This window comes from Rhinichthys klamathensis, unplaced genomic scaffold (genome assembly GCF_029890125.1).
Source record: "Rhinichthys klamathensis goyatoka isolate OS25496 unplaced genomic scaffold, OSU_Roscu_1.1 h1tg000251l_1, whole genome shotgun sequence".
Lineage (NCBI taxonomy): Eukaryota > Metazoa > Chordata > Actinopteri > Cypriniformes > Leuciscidae > Rhinichthys > Rhinichthys klamathensis.
Genome location: NW_026606773.1, coordinates 69,538 through 91,940, shown reverse-complemented (window position 1 = coordinate 91,940; position 22,403 = coordinate 69,538). Strand labels below are relative to the sequence as shown.

The following is a 22,403-nucleotide window of genomic DNA, read 5'->3' as shown; positions in this document are numbered from 1 at the left end:
TTGACTTGAAAATTGGTATGCAGTGTCTTGGTCCAAGGTGCCATGTATGTGTAAAAGGATATTGGCGTATCTCAAAAAACATGGCCGCCATCGGCCAATGAAGTTTGAGCACCTGTGAGACGAGGTTAACGGAGGCCAATCGGAACGAAACTCTATGGGCATGTTCGACTCATGGCCCAAGAGGTCTGTAAGAGTTTTGAAAGAAATCGGCCACTAGTTGGCGCTAACGAGTTTTACGGCTCTGTAATCACGTGGTGTTGCACACATCCCCACAATATGCATATCATTTGATAGATCTCCTCATGTTGAACAACTTTGCCTCTAGAACCATTGCTGTCAATCAAACCGTTCATTAAATATTCACGAATATGTTAAAAACCTACTTTTGCAAACTAGTCCCTGGTTTTTCGCCCGATTGGAACCAGACCAGTCTAGGACAATTCTCTGGACACTCTAGATCAATAATTATCGAAAAAAAGTTGAACTTTGCCCTTTGCTTCGCTATAACAGGGTCATTTATAAAAGGGGTGTGTCAAAACACACTCAAAAGCCTATAAATCATAAATAAAAACTCAGAACTTCACAAAAATTGATGAGCATATGTGTCATACCATGGTGAAGAAGCATGCAAAGTTTCATGGAGATCGGACAATAGGTGGCGCTATAACTGTTGAAAAGCTTTAAAACCATGTATTTCCTATGGTAAATTGCCTGTATTGGCTGTGAATGGTCTTTTCCATCTATGATCGTATAATTTTCATATCTTAATGTTTAAAACCAGTGCAGTACAATTATCTGGACTCTCTAGATCAATAATTATCAGAAAAGGTATAATTACTTCATTTGGATGGCTGTAATAGAGTGTAAATCGGATGGCTATAACAGCTATAACAGCTTGGATGGCTATAACAGCCAATAAGTGGTATTTTACTGCCCCCTGCTGTCATTTCATCATACTACTCTCTAATATTTTTATATATAATTGATATTTAGACTTTATTAAATCATTATTTTAACATTTACAATCACATTTTGTCAAAATTCATCTATTGCTCTGTACTCTCTAGAACAATAATTATAGAAAAATGTATAACTTCTTCATTTGTATGACTATAATAGGGTCAATTCAATATGTAACCTTGACCGAAAGGCAATATCTTTTCAATAAATGCTCATAGCTTCTTAAAAAAAAGGTCAAGAACAGCTATAACTGCTTGAAAAAAGGCTAACAGCCAATAAGTGGTATTTTACTGCCCCCTGCTGTTTAAAAAAAGTCATTTTGTCACACTACTCAACTATAATTAATATTTAGACTTTATAAATTCACTATTTTAACATTTACAATAACATTTAGTCAAAAATCGTCTATTGAAGTGACAATTGAGTCACATTGGCTCCTGAAGTTCCAAATGTCTCTATCTACATCAGAATGAGCGTGTGTAGATTAAATTATATGAAAACATGGCCTATTGTATAAGTAGGCTGTAATAGCACTGTTGTCCACTAGATGAAGCAGCAGCATTAGATATTTTTAATCTTTTTTTATATGATTTTCACAATAACATATCCCAAAAATGTGTGTGTGTGTGTGTGTGTGTGTGTGTGTGTGTGTGTGTGTGTGTGTGTGTGTGTGTGTGTGTGTGTGTGTGTGTGTGTGTGTGTGTGTGTGTGTGTGTGTGTGTGTGTGTGTGTGTGTGTGTGTGTGTGTGTGTGTGTGTGTGTGTGTGTAAGCAGGCATTATGGAGTTAACATGAAAAAAATGGTTTGCTTCAGTGGAGAATACTGGAGAAACAAAGTAGTTGAAAATGAAAGTGAGCCAATAAGTGGTCTTCTACTGCCCTCTGCTGGCCACTCTTCTTATTAATAGTCTTTTTTTGTATATAGACACTATAAAATCACTTATATAACAATTACTATTATAACACATTCTTATTTTGTCAGCGTTTATCACTTCAATTGTTCTTATGCTTCACATAATTGCTATCAACGTGGTAAATCATGGTAAATAACGCCAGAAACATGGTAAATCATAGTAAAAAAGGTAAATCATGTTAGAATCCTGGTAAATTATTCTAGAATGTGCTATATCATGGTAAATCATCCTATAACATGGTATATCAAGGTAAACTATGGAAAAATCATGTTAGATTCATGGTAAATCATACTGGAACATGGTAAATCATGAAAAATCACACTGAAATGTAGTATATCATGGTAAATCATGCTTGCTACATAAAACTTAATGTATTTTGATGCTTTTGTGCTTAACGGCCTGAAAGGCCTTAACTGCTTGAACACCGCTAAAATGCTGCTTGCAGCTTTAATTATTATTATTATTCAGATAACGTGATTGAGTGAAAGTGAATATGAGTTTACTCACCCTGTCATTCCAAACCACAATGACTTTCTTTAGAAAATGTGTTTGTTTTTGTTTGTTGTGTTAAAAATATCCTGGCCACTCTTTTCCATCATGGAAGTGAAAGGGACTAGGGCTGTAAAACTTTAATATTAAAGTAGAATAAACCATCATAAAAGTGATCCATATGACATATGCAAAATATCCCATGGTCATAAGACATATAAGAACTGCAGTGGCACCCAATGGCATTAAAAAAAAAAAAAAAATTGTTGTCCATACAGACCATTTTAAAAGCTTTGGATGCTAATATTAATAGTAAATAATGATTTGTGGTCTATTCCATAAACAGATCTACTGTGGCTTTAGAAGACTGCATATTGTGCATGATTTAAAAGACAACTTTTACTACTTTTTTTTTTTTGTCAACTGTCATTTTTTGAGTCATCTCCTGGCTCCTTTGAAAAATTATGCTTAAAAACATACCTATACACACAATTCACTTCAGTTTGCAGCTGCAATGAACACTGGATGTAAGTCACCAACAACTTTTATTGTTTTTCACACAAATTATGTTTACAGGGGCAGTTCATAAAGACTTGTTTCCTTGATGTTCGTTGCATGAATTATAAACTAATACAATTTGACATTTGCATCACATAACCAGTGTAGCGTCTGGACCAATCAGACCCACACAAATTATTCATTATATTTAATGAATAATCCAGCAAACTCACTCTCCCAACAAAGGTCTGTGGAACTTCCCCCAAAACTAACATCACAAATGAAGCATTAAGACTGATAACAAGTTTTACGACCCCAAAGGAATTTCCAGAGAGTTGTGACTCTCACTCAGGGGCGTAGAATTTAGTAGGGACGCTAGGGACGTGTCCCTACCAATATCCAGTGACACTGATATATCCCTAGCAATATTTTCGATCAAAACTTTAAATATATTAAATATTGATGTCCCCGTCCCCACCAATTTCAAAATCAAACCTACGCCACTGCTCTCACTTAATTCTTACTGAGAAGGAGAAATTAACCCTGTTAATCCTATATATTCTATATATATCCACTTGAGAAATGCATAAACATGCGTTTTTATCTCATGTTTGCTTTTCTTAAAACTATCAGTTTGGTTTAGAGTAGTATTTAAATGTAGGTGGTTCGTTATTTTCAAACGCAATAGAGCATTAACCTTTTTTGCAACTCACTGGATATTTCATTTCCGAAATTGCCACGATACTCATAAAAAACAACGTAAAATTGCAGCCATATTCATGTTCATCTGTTTCAGAGAGAACTGAACGCGCTTTTAGAACCACTCACTGGACATTTTACTTAAAAAATGCAGCGAAGCAACATAATATCATTTTGCAGAAATGTCATCGCTGGTATGTTGTTCCTCAATGAGCCTGGGTTGCCCAGTCTTCATTCACTTTCTTTATATAAAAAAGAGTGGCCAGGATGTTGTGCTTTTTTTTTTCAGTTGTTTTTTAGAAAATCAGTCTCATGACAGTATGAAATTACATAATTTTTGTCCCTTAGTAATGTCTCTCTGCCGTTAGACTATAGTTTGCCTTCTGACATTATTTTTTATGTCGCCCCAGCAAAATGCATCATTTTTTTGCTTTTAGCCTTTTACTCCTCATGGTATTTGAGTCAAAATGAAATCTGGGGCAGAGCAGTATCCTGCGGTGAAGCTCTGTAATCGGTGTCTAATCCATCCATAGTGGCAGCATCCGTCAATGACATCTTTGCTCTTGAGCTCAGGGTGGCAGTTTCCTAGAGGAATTGCAACAATCATGGGCGCAATGGTCCATTTAGTAGCTTTACAAGACGGTCACCTTTATAGCCGTAATGATGTCCGTCCGTGTGTAACGTGCAGTTCAGCTTCCTCACCGAGGCATTGATAGACAGGTACATGCAGTGAAACTGCAAATCTCAAAGGGCTCTGATAGCTCGAGCCTGGGGCTGCCGAAGAGCCCTCTGTACCCTCTCAATCTTCAGTGAAGCAGAACAGGACATGTGTGTGTGAACATGCGCATCTGTCCGTGTGATAGGGTATTGGTGTTTCAGAGGTGCTGAAGTGGGGTTATGGGGTGCAGTTGTTAATGACAGATAGAGTCAATAAAATTGACAGGGAATTACGAGGAGATGAGATTTTGCCATTTTCTGTCACCCGCATGGGCACCGCAACTTAATGTGTCCAAGCATGCATAGAAACTGACAGGTCACGTCTTCAACCAACAGGACATTCTGTAGAGGAACAGTAAAGGCGACCAGGGATAGTTGTCACACTTCACTGAATATTTCAGAAGATAGTTTTATATTAGACAGTCAGTTTCTGTACAGACATAGACTTTAAAGTCGTGGCTACAAGAAAGCTAGTGAATGCCCAGGAAAAAAAGATACAGATCAATGAACACACTAGCAATTGTCACACTATATGGGGTATCTTTTGGGGAACTGCTAATAGGCTATTTAATATTTTCTTAGCAAAATGTAAACATTATCAAGCACAAAAATATCAAACCATGCAAATATTGTTTTAGCAGATATTGAAATCGATAAAATTACAAAATGCAATAAACATGACAACCTGCCTCGACCTTACATTTACTAAAAAAATACCCCTGAGAGGAAAATTTATTTTAGTATGGTATTATTTATATATTATAGTTTTTATTAATATTTTTAAATGAGCTTTTATTTTGATATTTTCACTTTTCACTTTTTTTTCTTGTTTTAGTTTAACTTTTAGTCATTTGTACTAGTTTTTTGTTTTGTTGTTAGTTTTTAAATATTACTTTTTATGTTGAGTTTATTTTCAATTCAGTTTTATTTATTTATTTATTTATTCCAGTTAGTAACTTTATTACTTCAACTTATTGCCAAGGAAAGGCAACGTTTCTAATTTCTAGATTAGTTTAGGTTTTCATCTAATATTTATGTTTTATTTTATTTCAGCTTTACTTCAGCTAAAAAATTTTTTGGTTTTGTTAAATGATAATAAACCTGCAGTGTAAAAACTAAACTTAAAATTTTAAGGCAGAACAAACACTTACTTTTAAGTTAAAACAACAATTGTTTTTACATTGTGTGTATGTCAGTGTGGTTTTATTCATTTTAATTATAACCAAAAAAACGTATGATATTGAAATTTAATTTAAGAGGGTTTTACAGTAGATATTTGAATCCAGCAAACAAAGCCACTGCTGAAGAAAACATGTATTTGTGTAATTGGGCTTTTGACTGAAATCCTCCATGAGAGAGTATCTGACAGCCTTCCCTTTGTGACAACAAGCCCCCAGTCTCCTCTACATACATTCTTTTTTTCTCTAGAGATGCTTTCAAAGACAATGACTAATCAGACTGTATTCTCATGGCCTGAGCCAGGAAGTAATATCACAATGACACTGATGAGGCTACGCCAGTTAATTGGGAAGCTAATTACTGGTAAGGACAATATTGTTTGCAATGAAATGTTTTCAGTGAGCAAGATATCAAAGCCAAACACATCATTACAAAAGTCCACTTGCTAGCGTTAACATGCTAACAATGAAGTCCATCTAAGGGTTTTACACAACTTAGCATTACCTGCCTTTATCCTTTATCCTAATTATCCTAATCCTAATTAACCAGCCTTTATCGTGATAGGCTACTAAGTTTTAATTTATACCAATAATTAACGCAGTTAAAGCGACATGCATTAGCATGTTAAGGAGGGCCTTGACGGTTTATCGTAGGCCTACAAACACACAATTGGGTTTACTAGAATGTTCATAAAAAAGGGTAAACAAGACGTAGTAGCATATATGCATGATTTGTTATTGATGGAAATTTACAGGGTAATTAGTTAACTCCTCAGGAGGTGGAAATATGTTTTCTGTTACAGATAATGAAAGACTCAATGAAATTAGTTTAATTACTTTTAGAGTTGTATTTATACATATTACGATAATTGTACCATTTGGTCTATTTTCGCTTCTGTGAGGAAGTAAATATGTAACAATTTTATAGTTGAAATTCATTTTTATTTCTAGGCCAACTTAAATTGCTTTTTGTTTTTGTTTTTTTTTGCAAATCAAGATTCATTTCTTCCTCATTACACTACCAAATGTGTCAAGAGTCATTCTGCATCAGTTCTCATCATCTTTTTCCTTTCTTCCCTTCTGAAAAGCTGTGAAAAACACCCGGGAGTCTTTGACCTGTGGGTAAGTGAAGTGCAGCAGGTTTCAGTGTATTCATGAGGTTTGTATGGAAGGGCCTGTGAGACGTCTCCCGCTGGTTTCTGCCTCACTGTGGAGTTCAGTTTGTTTGTCTAGCGCATTAATAGTTCCAATACCAGCTTTGGGAATCATCTCTATTAGAAGTCGTAATGCATTTTTAATGGGACACAACTGTATTCTGTGGCCCAAGTGTGTTGGTCAGTAAAGCTAAATATAGACTATAGCAAAAAAAACACTATGAAATCAGAGAAAGAGACATCTATGGTGAGATTTATCGGTAAAATGAACCACAAGGTCCTCCAATGTACACGTACATAAGACGTTCTGTGTGTATTCCCACCTGGAAGATCTTTAATGTGTTTTTATACGTGGGGGGGGGGGGGGGGGGGGGGGGGTCTACAGTAATATAATGAAATATTTGTGAAATGTTGCTTGCAATGTTGCTTTTGTCAGAATACACAGCTATACTTTTGAATGGACATCAATGGTGAAAAATGCCCTTTTGAACCAGATGATGTAGTTATGACATCAACCACCAGGGGATAACTGCTAACCAGACAATCATTGACCTATTCACCTCTGCCACCTCTGGACATTTTGACCAGGATATGAAGGCTGAAGGTGAAGTTCATCCTCGAGAGCATCCCAACATAGCCGGTGGTAACTATTTTTCAAGTTTACTAATATTTGCTATTATGGCTATCTCCTGGCAACTTATAGCTATACATGGGTTACACTTTATTTTCATGGTCCACTTCAGACATTTGATTCTTAAACCTATAAGTAACTTTGCAACTATATTTCAATTACCAGTCATTAGAGTATTAGTAGACTGTCTGTTTAAAATCTGTAAAAACTCCTCAAACAGACACTCTAATAAGTAACTTTGCAAGTACAAGTACAACTTTAGCCCCTTTCACACAGCGCTTTGAACCCGGCAAATTGCCAGAGTGCCTTCTGTGTGAACACAAACACGACCCGGGACTGATGCCGGGATCGATGCCGGGTTGGGGACCTAGTAACATTGCCGTGTTCAGACCCGGAACGCGCGCTGTGTGAACAAAAGCCGTAACCAATGCCGTGTCGTAATGATGACGCTGAAGTGAAGTGAAAGCAGGCTAGTGAAACGGTACGTAATGCGCTAGTTTATGATCGAATCAGAGAAAAAAATGCACAAGCGTGGTTTCTCCAGAGAGAAATCGCAGCTCATAAGCAAACTATACACGTTGCTGAGACATTACATGTCACATCGATGTCACGTGTCTTTCCGGAACATACACGGGTTGTGTGTGAACGCGCTCTCTGATTCCGGCAAATCACTGGCAGTGTGAATGAAGCAAAATCAAACGAACCCGGGTCAAATCCCGGGTCGCTTTATCCGTGTATTTTCCGTAATCTCTGTGTGAAAGGGGCTTTATTCTACTAACCTGAACCTAACAGTGCACAGTAGTTAGTTGACACGTAGTTGCAAAGTTACTTAGAGTTAGAGGAATGCCTAAAGTGGACAATCGAAATAAAGTGTAACCGCTACAAGTATTAAGAAAATAAATAAGTTCCATTCTGATGCCGACTTTAAAATAGAAAGCAGGCATCTTGGTCTGTGTTTCCTAAGGACACACTTATTAAAAACTTAGTTACGAGGAGTTTCTGCCCTTAATTTTGTCCTTCTCGTGTTCTTTCTTTTCCCCCAGCCTTTTTTTTTTTTTTACATGTTCACACATTTTAGACATTAAAAAAACATTAAGGAGCCACTTCCATTATTGCCGGTATGATCATGTAATAGGGAAGCACTCAGCACGGACGTAACATGTTTACTTTGTAAGCACACAAATACTCTCTCGAACACTCTCTGTCTCTGTTTACTAGCTCTGTCTTGGTAAAACTTGGCATGTCCGACCAAGAGACTTGTCAAGCATGCACTTAAAAATAATACAAGTAGAAAGCAGTGCGTTTGTACAGTCCAACCATCACTCATCATTTCATGCTGAATTGGATAGATTTTACAGATGAAAAACAAACCCATAGCGCTAGCAGCACACACACAGTTTGCAAACGTACTCACATATGATTCGCCCTTCAAATACACTGAAGGTAATTATTAAAGGTCAGATTATGCATAAAAACGTAAAGCCTGAAGGACTAAAGCCAGCACGGTCTGTTTGCTCAGAGCGCACGTGCATTCGCACACCCAAATGAAGCACATCATTTCGGTTTCTAGACATTTCACCAGTCATTAGTCACTGTTCTGACCCTGCGATTTTATAAGGTCAGTGGCATAGAATGGGTTGTGTGTGTGTGTGAGCACGTTGGGCTCTACACTGGCTGATGTTAGTGTTGGATGAATCCAGTCATGTTGGCCTCATTGGATTTTCAGAGCTGGTCAATAGAATCACTCTCACTCTCCTCTATGTGCCTCTGTATTTCGTCCCAACACACACTATAGTTGTGCCGTTATGACACACACTTTATATGCTACTTTTGGCACCCATTTATCGAGCCTCATTAAGCTTTCCTATGATAAATCGTGTTAAATTACAACAAGCTGGCTACACACTTTGCTAGCTTGCCCTTCCAACACTGCCTGTGTCATTGGGCACATCTTACACACACAAACAATTCCTGTGTATACAGGAACCCAAGTTCGTCCTTACCAAGAGAAACTCTCATAAACTTTAAAACACTCCGAAATATGTCTCTTTTATTCCGTCTCAAACCGTAAAAGATTAGTTTATACCCACCCCACCACCTAAAATACTCAAACAGCGGATAATCTATCATCCGTTCTCTCTCGCGCGCACTTTCTATCTCAGGCATGGCATGCTTCCAGCCCTTATCAATAGCCCTCATTAAATCATGGTGGTGTCTGTCTGCCATGCCACATTACGGATGAGAGACAGATAGCTGGACTGACGTCCCACTCATCCCACCCCCGGAGGACAGCGCTCCGCTTCCCCTCACGCCGAAAAGACCAAAGTGTCAACTTTATTTACATTGTGATGGTGTTGAGTGGTTTAAAAAAGGTTTGTTTTGTTTTTTTTACCGACGTGATAGTTACGATTTATGTTAAGAACACATAACAGAGGAGTACAAAAATGTACATTTTTCATTGTGCTTCTTCTTTTAAACTGATTGCAGCTAGAGCTGTACTGTTCCACTCAAACAAAAGCTGAGCTCTGAGAAATAAACATGAACGTATATCTTAGAAATACAGTGGGATGCAAATGTCTGAGATCAATCATATTGAAAAACTGGGATTTTAAAAATGGAAATGTTTTTGCATTTTGAAATGTGTAAGGCAATGAAAAGTTGTGATGTAAAAGGAAGTAAGTTTTTTTTTTGATTCGTCACTATTTCTAGGTTACTAATCAAATTTGTGACATTGATCATGTGACTGTATATACAGACGGTCAGATGTTTTTGCTTCCACTGAAGCACAAATGTGCACTTTGAATCATCCTAAATCATGCAGGAGAACATCAGGTTTTATAAGAACTTGCAGAGTTCATGCTACTCGAGAGCTGCTGTCATAAAAATAATATTTTCAAAATACTAAGATGTGTTTTTTTCCAAGTTTTACCTTAAATTGTTATGCTAACAATATATTTTGAAACAAAGAATATTGTATTTTTCACTAGTCATCTCAGAAGTTTGGTCCTCTCTGTAGTTGCTCATTGGTTCTTTGCAGAAACTTAATATTCAAGAAAGATCTCTTGTCTTATCAAGAATAATATAAGGTTATATAAGGTTCTAAAAGCTATAGCTCTTGAACTGGCTTTATTGTTCTTTGAGGTTAAAAAAAGGTATTGATGTTACATTACAGATTCTTCAGGCGTGTTGGCATGAGTATTAGACTCATTCTAAAGAACAAAACTCTTAAAAAAATTAATGTTCCAGATGGGGTTTTACACAGTGATGCCATTTTGAGCTCCCCTAAGAACATTTCAGTGAATAGTTCTAAAAATAACCATTTCTTTCTCTGTGTAAAGAACATTTTAATCATCTAAAGGACCTCCTACGTGCCAACACAAAATTGCTGTTCTATGGCTCTTCGTAGAACGATAGATGGAAATAAAGAACCTTTATTTTTAAGAGTGAAGATGATAAAGTTCTTTGTGGAACTCAAAATGGTTCTCAGAGCTCGTCTGCAAGTAGATGCAATTGAAAGTCTGAGATTTCAATGTACAAAGATCAAAAATGTTTGATTTTTACAGCTCTGTACTTTCAATGCATGTCAACAGTTGTCTCGTTTTATAGCTTGTGAGTAATTTAAGATGCAACATCTAATGCAAAGTTGCTAGTTAAATTAGATATGTCCGAGAACTTAATTAACGAGCAAACCTCTGAGAAATGAAGTCATCGTTACACCCACTCACCTGGAGTTTGTCATTTCCGTCTGTCCTCCTTGACTTTTTTCCAGCCCCAGTTTGGTGAAGATCCCAACCAGCACCATGATGGCCACCACTCCACATATTATGTACACGATCATGTGAGTGCGGTCTCGATCCGGTTCCTCCTGGACATCGGTCACCGGAGCCGCCGGCTTGCCCGTGTTGGCCCACACCGGCGTGTCGTAGTTGGAACAAGACGTCTGGTCCAGGCTGTGGACCTTGAACTGGCAGCAAAATCGATAGAAACAGGAGCCGCAGCAGAACAGGTAGATTCCCACGTTACAGTTAAACGGAGGATCCCATTGGCCCATCACGTCGTAGTAACCCCAACAACGGCTCCCGGATGACGGGATTTCTTCTGGTTCTGACCCCGGGGTCGCAAGAGTGACCTCCGGAGCACCAGACGGAGCAGCCGTCTGATTGGTGTCCTGCTCACCTGTGCTGGCAGTGTTGGATTTTTGACAGAAAGAGACGTAGCTCAACAGTAAAATAGCAGTTAACACATTCAAAAACAGGTGTGAGGCAGCCATAATCTTCTTCGAGTAATCCCACAATGCGTATCCCAGAATGCAACAGCGCCACTGGGGACAATTAAACCAATGGAGTTTAGATAATGTGGACCAAGAAAGCAAGTTTGCTGAGCAAAGAGTTGTCTCCGAGTTTAGAGCAGGTTTATTGCTGACTTGTTGTCCGGCAAGCTGATACAGGGAAAGCAGCCCTCATCAGTGAACGAGACGGAGAGCTTTCCACGGCACTTCAGCACACAACATGCTCGCTGTTGTCATCACTACAGGGAGAGAGCGAGAGCGAGCAAGATTCCTCCCCTTTGGAGAGACTCCAGATTCAAGGATCTCACCCTGAGACAAACTGTTCGTGGCCCGAGAGAGAGAGAAAACAGCACTTGGTAAAATTCCAATTCAGAAGCCTGAAGGAATCACAGCGTTGGACTCAAGCCCTATCCGTGATCTTTGTCCTACTGAACATTGTGTGATGCCAGCGAGGAAGAGATGCGTCACTCTACAGTTCGTAGGTAATCTACAAGTCATTCTCAGTGTTTTCCACTCTTCTGTTCTCTCAAAGGAATATCTGTTGTTCTTTAGTCCCCCTGACGCCTTTGTTTTCACAATCAAGGTGTCTTCCTTCTGCTCAGTTCTGTCCCCTGTGACAAAACACCAAACATATTGTCAAACACTGCAGTTTTTAGACTTTAGTTTTTTATACAGTGTTCATGTACTAGGTATAATTTACACAAGTTCTAAAAGTTATATATATAATATGGTTATATATATTAAATATTTTTGTTATATTTATATGGCCAAATATATATATATGTAATTTTATATAAATATACATAACTTTTGGGTAAAAATATATTCCTTCCAAAAATATTTTAGCTGGTGCTTAATAGTCTGAATACGTAAATGTTAATCAGAATATATAGTCATAGGTCTAAATATATAGAAACAAATATATAAATATAAATATATTACATAAAAATCTAAAGGATAATAAAATAGACATACATTTTAAATACCAAACACAGTTCTTGTTTTTGAATATCTCAAACTATAGGCTGATCTGATCTGCTGAACTCTATTCTGTGTGTGAACATGCAGCTGTATCTCACATTGGACACTTTTGATCAGATATTCTCTCTCGTTCACAGACTCTCTGCGTTTCTCTTGCTCACAAACATACTTGCAGTCCCCACAGGACAGAGACATCACAAATGAGATCTCTTTAACATCTTTCTTTCTCCTATAGACCACAGTCTCCTTTAAATGGAGACTTTCAAGAGAAATCGCAACATTGTCTAAAACTGTGCTCTGATTCGACCAAGACACCAAAGTCTGCAATTCCAATATGAACTCAAATTCATTTCTAATCCAAATGAAAATGATCTGAGCTACACTGTCCACATTATGTTTCACGTTCTGTTTATTTCTCCAAAGACATTTTAACAGAAACATCTGAGACAAAGTTGCTACTCAAGCAAACATAAGTGAGAGGTCTCCTGAGCTATAAAAGAGCGACCTCTGAGCAACATCAACACATTTTCCTCTGGGTCTGTGTGGCTTCTTTGGGGCCTCTTCTCTTTTTTTCTATAATTTTGCTGCTCTCTTTCCTTTGCTCTTCTTCTGAATCTACCACACACACAGAGAGAGAGAGAGAGAGAGAATGAAAAAGAGGGTCTCAGCATTACAGCTCCTCGGTTTCTTCACTTAGAAACCACACACAGAAACACAAAACGCTCTCTCACACACACATACACGCTAAAAGTCACAACAGCACACCTAATCCAGCTCCCAAAGCACCTGCTCTAATCTCCCTCTCTATGTCTGTCTTTCTCCATGTGGATGAGGCAAAATGCACGGTGCAGATGCACACGTCTCAGAATGCAACAGATCAGCTTCCTACAACGGAGGAAATGCTTCTGAAGCGTAGAATCTGAATCCATCGGCTTACCCATACGCTGTTTATGAAAACAGGCATACTGTATATTGATATATGTATAGTATTGTTATAGATATATCTCTATATGTATGTGTTTTCACTAGATGCTCTGAAGAAGTTCTCCTCAGAAAAAGAAAAAGTGACAGTGGATGACAGATGAGTGAGGAAGACCAACAGATGGCAGGTAATCTTTATTCTCCTCAGTTTTTTCGTCCCAGTGCATTCCCGTTTCTCCGCTCCCAGCCTGCCAGATTCCGTGTTCCAGGGATGGTGTGTTCCCGTGTGGAGTCAGGAACGAATGATAGTGGCTTGCTCCCTCTTTCTCCCTCTCTCTCCCCCCCTCCCTCTCTCCCTCTCTCACTCAGTTTGTCTCGTGAGCGAATGAGCGTATCTCGTTTGCTGACTCGCCCCCCTCTCCCTTTTTCTCTCTGTCATTGACACCTTCTCACTCCTTTGTCCCATGTTTTGTTCTCACTGTTCAAAAATATTCCTGTCATTTCCCCCTGTTTCTGTCTGTTCCTGCCGCCTGTTTGCCATATGTTTACCTGCTCTCACTGTCTCCACAACCTGCTATTCGTTTTTTGTGTGTCAATCAATGGCGTATGTTTGATTTTGACATGGATGGGGACATAAAAGCAGTTCATGCCAAAAAAAAATTGTATTTATGATAGACTTTTGACCACAATTTCATGTCAACTATAGCCTTTAAAGTCACCATGAAATGGAATTTGCGACAGTCTTTTCTTCCTTATTGTGAAATATTTCTAAGTGAAACGGCTTCTCGAACAATAAAATATGTGTGGCGGGACTTGATTTTGTCCATTGGGAATTGATTGGATGGTTGTGGTTTGCTATTGCTGTGATGTCATGTGAGTGACAGGTTGTCCCGTCCTCGTGCCAGTGAACACATCATCAGAGAAGAGAAATGGAAGTTACTTTGATTAAAGGTTACGAGGACACATGACTTTTTAAAGAAATCATTTATAATAAATACTGCAATATTCCATAAAAAAAACAAGAATTGTCCATTTTGATTTCATGGAGACTTTATGCCAATACACTTTTGTCTTTAAGGGCTTCTTAATGGCGCTGTTCATCACTTTATTTTAATATTTAAAATGAATTGGACCAATGATAATGAATGAATTTTGCAGTATTTATTAAAACCTATCCGTGGACATCATTGTTTTAAACAAAAATCATGTGTCCTCGTAATCTTTGGTCAAAATAACTTCCTCTCCCTCTTGCAGGTCTTCTCTTCTCTGATGACGAGTTTACTGGCTCGAGGGCGGGACAACCTGTCACTCACATGACATCACAGCAATAGCAAACCACAACCACCCAATCAATTCCCCATGGACAAAATCAAGTCCCGCCCTAAATTTTTTCTTGTTCGAGAAGCCGTTTCACTCGGATATACATCACAATAGGTAAGAAAAGACACAACTTCTGTTTCATGCCGATTTAACTTCTCAGGTAACGTCAGTGGTATGAATCATTGCATATGCGGCTAAAATTACAACAACAGTGGTTACATGTGTATTTTATATGTTTGGCCAGAATTTCTAGGGACAATTCAGTAGTCGCTGGAAATTGGTATAGGAACATGAGTACCTACTAAATTCTATGCCCTTATATTTACATTACATTTACATTAATTCATTTAGCGGATGCTTTTAGTTTTATCCAAAGCGACTTACAAATGAGAACAATAGAAGCAGTTAATAACAGTAGGACAACAATATGCAAGTGCTATGACCCTTCTCAGCTTAGTCTAACGCAGTACATGTCATTTTTTTCCCTCTGTGTCAATAATCCATTGCTTCTTTTACTTTCTGTCTGTCTCTCTCTCAAAATCTTGTGGTTCAACAGATGACTGCAGCAGTTTTTACTGAGACAGCAGGTCACACAGTGTGTGTGTGTGTGTGCAGCACTCTTTTGGGGTTTGGCTGAGATGATGGGCAGGAAGCAGCAGGAGATTAACGGAACAGAGGGATCATGGAGAGGAAGGAACGACGGAAGAGATGAACGAGAAATATGGACTGAGGAGAGAGTAAATTTGAAGGTTTAAAAAGAAGGATGGGTCTTATTTCTCTTGTAAAAGCAAAATGTGTGTGAATCTCATGTAGAATATTTTAATCTAAAAAAGCAAAGAAAGAATTATTTCCAAATTGTAGACACTTTTATTTTGAAGTACAGGAGTAAAATGCTCCTAAAAAATGCACCAAAGGGTCTCCAAAACAATAGACCAAAATGTAACATATTTCAAGTTTCACAGAACTGCATTTCCAATGAGCCTGTGTTGCAACTGACAGTTGGGGAGGCGGGGTTTAAATGTGTCGCTGATTTTCAACCCGCTTTGTATTATTACAATGTTGGTAGTATATATAAATGAACAGTAGCTATGTTTTAATCTAATCCAATCTAATAATGTATGTGCATTTTGGAATATCGCATAAACTCCTGGATGGAAATGCCAAGATGAGCATAAATTAAAAAAATGTGCATAAAAAACGTATGCACTCATTTGAGTCGGATACATTTTTTATCCGATAAGAAAATATGCGCATAAACAATGCTGGAAACACATTTACCGAATAAATTCCTCGATGCGCATCATAAAATCATGTGACTTTGCGCGATGGGATGGCATAACTGCACTGTTTGCAGATCTCGGTGCAAAGCATCTGAAATTATGTTTTTGTCATTCTGAAGCGCCTTAGAAAAGTCTGTCGTCAAAGTGGTTTGGTATAATAATTACCTGCCAGAACAGTCTTACACGACTGCGTTCCCAAACAGCAGGCATCTTCCTCCGAAATCTGCGCAAGTAATTTATTATATACAAAAGTTATTATATACAGTGGCCTCTCCTACTTTTCTTAGTGCTATTTAGCACCAGTTTATCAGGAAGTGATGATTTTTTTCTCTTCTCCATTTTGCGCATAAGTTATATCCGCAACTTTGGGTGGAAACATAGCCATTGTTTACTCCTTCTCTGTGTTACCTGGACCAAGAAAAACTGTTTATTTGTCAACACAAGTCCACCGGAGGATGCAAAACGTGCCATCCGGTGGACTTTTGACAGCGCCATGGCCTTCGTGAAAAATACAGAATATACTTCCGCATTTGTGTATTCCCGCCCACAGACAGTCGGATTGACAGAGGGTTATTAACAGAACAGTTATTATAAGTGTAGGTTTATCACTGAGAATTGTATCATACTTTGTCTACTCTTTAAACAGCATTATGGTAAAAAAAATATGACAACAGATTTCTTAAACGATTTCTTTGCAGCCTTTAGCCACTGCCTATTACACGCCGGATTCTTCACTGGAAACCGAAAGTAACTCACTCCTCCTTCCCTGGAATAACTCAAGTCGACACCATTATGACTAAAAGTTTGCTAAGAAGTATTTCCTACTAATGCAAGGCAGTATTTGACTCTAGTAAGCGGATCCATAGCAGACTGGTGGGAGTGGCCTTAAATGGCAACATGCCCAGTGCATTATGGGTGTTGAAGTTTTCCTACCTATATTTGGCAAAAGTGAAGATAACAGCCTTTTTTCAGTTTTCTCTAGTCAGGTAGCACAGATTTCAAAAAAATGTTCTGCTGTATAGAAAGCCCATTTTGCCATCGATGAAGTAGCTCTTTAACTATCATGAAAATATTGTCACAACGCAACAAATTTTAAAGGTCATAACAATTCTTTCCCGGCAGCTTTCGTGAGATTCACCCACTGAGAGTTGGATAAAAAGCAGCAGAGGCAAGAAAATAAATGAGGTCAAGGAAAGAACAACAGGAACAGAGAGAGAAGGAGAGAATAATTTGCATATATGATAATGTTTTCGTTGAGTGTTTTGGTTGCCGGTGGCTCTGTGAGCTCTGATTGCTGTTAAATATTTCTGACTCATTTAAACGGCCTGATCTACAGCAGTGTTGTTTCAGAAAACGAGCCGCTGCCAACGGAAACTGGGGGAATTTTAGCCTTCCTCTGGCCACTGGGAATCATCTCACGTAATCCATTGTCTTACTGCTTTTGATCACTTACTTATCCACATTTACAGTCAATCACTTTTACAGCGCACTCAAGGTGTTCTCTGCTAACTGAACCCATGACCTTGGTAATTTCATCATTTGTTTCCCTGCCTTTCTGTGTTTCTTTCTCCTCCTGTAGCATCTTTGTATTCAAAATCAGTCTCCGGGTCTGTGTTTTTGAATTATTGCTTGTGGTGCAGCAGCGGCTCTTGGCACCACAGGGAAGGAACGGATGAGTCCAGAGGTCTTGTGGGAGAAATAAAGGGCAATGAGCGTTCAGGCCGGGGGTAACTTATCTTTAATCATTTCAGATGCTCTCTCTCTCTCTCTGGCCTGATCATGCCATTTCTCTTCTAAATGGAGGCAAGTAGCCTTGGATAAACCCATGTACTCATTTGCTTTGTGTTTATCTGTCTGTTCGGTTCATCTCTTCCAGGATCTGAATTCTGCGGGTCTGATTTGCCATGCAAGAGGTTTTACTGGCATTTAGCATATAAACCATGAGGGGCAGTGCATCACACAACAACAAAAAAATATATTTTTTGTGAAGTTGTAAATAAATGATTATTGGAGTGCGTTTTACAAGAAAATACTATTAGTTTTTCTACTTCATATTTCATGTTTAATTCAGTGTGTTACTTGTTACTTTGTCATTGTTTGTGAAGTGTACAAGCATTAGCTAAATTGTTTCTAGAACCAAATATTTTCCCATTATATACCATTAATATTTTTCAGCGTACCATTATAGAGAGTGTGAAGCTGACGTCATGCCGTGTTGTTCTGGGTAACTGTCTTGTTTAGACGTCATATTAGGAGTAGCCTTTCTGCTACTGAGTTTAATGCAGTGTTTTGATTTTCTATTGTGATTATCAAAAATGTCGCCATTGTAGGTCATTCATACTGCATCGAAAACTGCCATAGTAACTCACGTCATCGTTCAGTTAGAAAACTGGACAATGTAATATGTTTTTTCACCTTACGTGTAAAAACACTATGGGAAGCAGGTTGAGGGGGTGAAGAGAAGACGTTGGATAGCAAATCTATCAGTAATGTCACTGATTAAACCCACTGCCTATCACTCCTAATAAAGTGTAATAATAAAGTAATACAATAATCACAATGATGAGTGTTTTTTGAAAGTTTTGTATTTTGTTTGGTTTAACCATTGCTCTCAGTCGGCTTGCATGCAGCCACTTCAAAACTGTTCACTAGCACTAATCTTCAGTTGCATTTAAACCTTTCCAACAAAGAAATGTCTCGACTTCTTTCAGCTTGCTGAACACATATTTGTATTTATTTGGACATTTCTACCGTGTGTCAGCTGAAACAGCAGCGAGCGTCCAGTGTGTGACACTGTTTTCACTGTAACCAGATCCATGAATTCTGCGGTGAAAACATCAAAAGATCACGCTATGAAATAAAATAGCTTCTCTTCCCTGCAAACGATGCCATGGAGAATGTTATTATTCAACATGTCAGCTTTTTACAGCAAAAAAATATTCAGATGTAACCCCGTTTGTAATCAGTAACATTCTCACAAGTAGGCTAACTGTAATTTAATTAGCTACACATTTCTTTCTCAGTAACTGTAACGGGTTACAGTTACATTTTTCTGTAATGAATTAACATAACGCCATTACATGTAACTAGTTACTCCCCAATTCTGAGTAGCCTATCAGTAGCAGAGGGCGATCCTTTAAGATTGAGGCGCCTTCCCAGCATGCAACTTAGTGTGACAGCTTCACATTCTCTATAGTGATTTTATCACAATTTAGAAGTGTTATTAGGCATGACGTGGAGCATGGTTAACTGTGATGAAAATCACTGTAATGCACAACTTTTATAAAGCAATTCTTTTTTTCTTTTTTTAAACATAATAATCCAAACAAGCAATTATATCATAGAAATAGTCCTCATTTACTCTTCCTCGTGTCATTTAAACCTTCTGAAGTCATATAACTTACAACAATGTCATTATTATGCTAAAGAAGTTATTCTAAACTTCTCTTTTAGTTTTCAGCGGAGAATTTTATTCCATGTTTATAACAACGTAAGGGCAGATTAAGTAAATGATGACAGAATGACTTCAACTAATTTTGTTTCCAAGGCGACATTTATGTTTTTCATTCAAAATAATTCAAGTTTTCCATCTAATATCTCTATTTTATTTCAGCTTTATTTTTTAATTATTTTTTAGTTGCCATTAGCAACACTGCTTTAAACATGACTCATCCAATCAGAATTTAGTCAGCTCTCTCTAATATATTTCCTTATCTCTTATTGTGACCAAACAACACCGATACTTCATCTTCTCGCCTCCACCAAGCCTCCCCTCTTCCTCTCTCACCCCTCTTTTGTTTTTCTCTATCTTTCTCTCTCTCACTCTGTTTGTCAGGAGCTGTCAGTCAGTATAAATTACTTTTGACTCCAGGTCCAGAAAGAAAGAAGGCGAAAAGGGGGAGGGGATGTTGGTGTTGTTTTACAAGACTAAAAGAAGAGATGGAAAATGGTGCAAAGAGAGAGAGAAAAGCTGATCACAATGAAGTGTGATACTGATCATTTGAAACTTTCTAACTCTTTAACTCTGAAACAAGGGTGCTGTAAATGTGTCTGTCCACCTGTTGTCCTTGGCAGCTTTGCATCTATATTTCAGTCTTTCCTCATCATGCATAATTTCTCCATCCATTTCCTGTTTCTTCTCCATCAGGAGAAGTCTTTTCGGTTTGTTTGTTTTGATTTGTGTTTGTGCGTGTGTGTTTCTGTGACATATAATCCCTCATGTTTGTTTTTCCCAGATACGTCTGTTCAGCTCCCCTGGCAGAGAGTGAGTGCGTGAGATGGATGGATGGAGAGAGAGAGAGAGAGAGAGAGAGAGAGAGAGAGAGAGAGATGGTGGAAAATGTCTCTAATCAAACTCCTCCTTCTCTCTCTCTCTCTCTCTCTCTCTCTGTCTCTCTCTCTGCCAAACAAGCTCATCTCTCTCTCCTGATCCCTCCATCTCCATCAGCTCAACTCCCCAATTACTTTATACCTCTATTTCTCATCACTCTTTCTTTCTAGCTTGATGTACTCTTGCTATTTTTCTCTCACTTACTTCTACTCTCTCTCTCCTCACCTTCATCATCTGAGAAACAGGGACGAACTGACATTTTGGGAAACTTGAGCATTCCTTGGCTCTTTGATCAGCCTGATATTTTATTAAGATCATTAAAATATTTAAGACTTATTCATTATTAAAATAGCAAATTTAGCGTTTTAAAAGCCAGTAAGGCAGCCAGAAATGTGTGTAATTCTTCAATTGGATTGTTTTGGTATTCAGTTTTCATGATAAAAGAGGATGTAGCCTGAATAACTTACAATGTATTTGGGTTTAAAGAGAGATATGAAGCTGTTGCTTTATATACAACTTCTGTTTCATAAAACTTTTGAAACAAAACAAAAAAACATGCATTTAGGTGTTTTATCGTCGCTGATGTACACAACGCTGATAGTTTTTGTATTCATCAATGTTCAGCAACTCCACGAGGTAATAAGCAAGTTTCAAAGTTTGAGGTAAAGAAACAACAGCCAAAAACACCTGTACTCAATACATTTTCAGCTATACCTTGTTTGACTGTAAAATGTTTACCTGTAAAAGTTCATAGTACTTATAGATATAATACTCTAAGGTACTAAAATACTCCTTTAGATAAGGTACAGATTTGTCCTTTTAAGGGTACTGACCCGCAGTGACAAGCTGTTGTACCCCTAAAGGTACAATTTTCTGAGAGAGACTGATTTTTTGCCCTTTGAAGGAGAAGGAAGGTCACGGTTGTGAGGTATTTTACTCTTGAACGTTTCCAGGGCAGCATCACATGGCTGAAGCCCTGTCCTTAAAGTCAACTTTGAACTAACCCTTATACTTTTATAATTAAACATGTAGCCTACTTTATTTACTTTTTTAATGAGCAAACAAGGCTCTATTACTCATTTAGCATTAAGAGGGTGTTTACATCTATCATCTGTCTGTCTGTCTATCTATCGTCATCTGTCTGTCTGTCTATCTACAGTGTCTATCTGTCTGTCTGTTTATATATATATATATGTGTGTGTGTGTGTGTGTGTGTATATACAGTTTTTGGTTGGTGAGATTTTTTACAATGTTTTGGGGGGAAAAATAACATATTATGCTGCATTTATTTGAAATACTGTAAAAACAGTAAAATTGTGAAATATTATTTTAAATAATAATGTTTTCTGTTTAGAAGTTATTAATACCTGTGATGGCCAAGCTGATTCATTTCTCCAGTCTTCAGTGCCACATGATCCATCAGAAATCATTCTAATATGATGATTTGTCCAGTACATTCATTATTATCATCATTTTTGAAAACATTTCAGCTGGAAACATTGATCAATTTCAGGATTCTTTGATGAATAGAACTGATTTATCTGAAGTAGAAATCTTTTGTGACAATATAAATGTGTCGACTGTCACTTTTGATCAATTTAATGCATTAAATAATATTATTAATTTATTAAAGTATTTAAAAAAAGTTTTAATTAACAATAAATAAATAATCTTACTGACCCCAAACCTTTGGGTGGTAATATGACTCTATCTCTAACTCACCGGGGAAAAAAAGAAAAGAGAAAGAAAAACAGAAAAAGCCACAGAAGGTTCTCCTCATCCTTGAGATCTGCTCACACTCACGGTTGAAATTAAAGCTCATGTTTCAGACGTCACAGAGGTGGAGGAGATAGAGAGGAAGGGGAAAAGGAGGACTTAACTCATGGAGAGAGAGATTTCCATGTCAGCAGGAAGTAACAAACCCTTTATGATATTCCTACCTCCTAATAGCTGGAATAGCAACAACCAATGAGACAGTGACCTAGAAACAAGAAGACAAGAAGAAAAACATCTTACGGCGCTGTAGCTTGGTCATAAAGACGGC

At 37.8% G+C, this 22,403-nt stretch overlaps 1 protein-coding gene and 1 long non-coding RNA gene across 3 annotated transcripts in view; one reads left to right on the top strand and one right to left on the bottom strand.

Annotated features, from left to right (window-relative positions):
• Positions 1 to 11,514, bottom strand: part of LOC130101081 (protein shisa-9) — a 104,461-nt gene extending 92,947 nt beyond the window's left edge. For both annotated transcript variants that reach the window (XM_056266633.1, XM_056266632.1), the window contains exon 1: positions 10,965 to 11,514. In XM_056266633.1, the coding sequence (XP_056122608.1) occupies positions 10,965 to 11,509 (545 nt within the window). In that variant the 5' untranslated portion in view covers positions 11,510 to 11,514. The remainder of the gene's footprint in view (positions 1 to 10,964) is intronic.
• Positions 11,515 to 11,910: 396 nt separating this feature from the next.
• On the top strand, positions 11,911 to 14,857 carry LOC130101085 (uncharacterized). Its single transcript, XR_008808947.1, has 3 exons — positions 11,911 to 12,009; positions 13,538 to 13,617; positions 14,684 to 14,857. It is a non-coding gene; the product is annotated as an uncharacterized LOC130101085 (long non-coding RNA).
• The last annotated feature ends 7,546 nt before the right edge of the window (positions 14,858 to 22,403 follow it).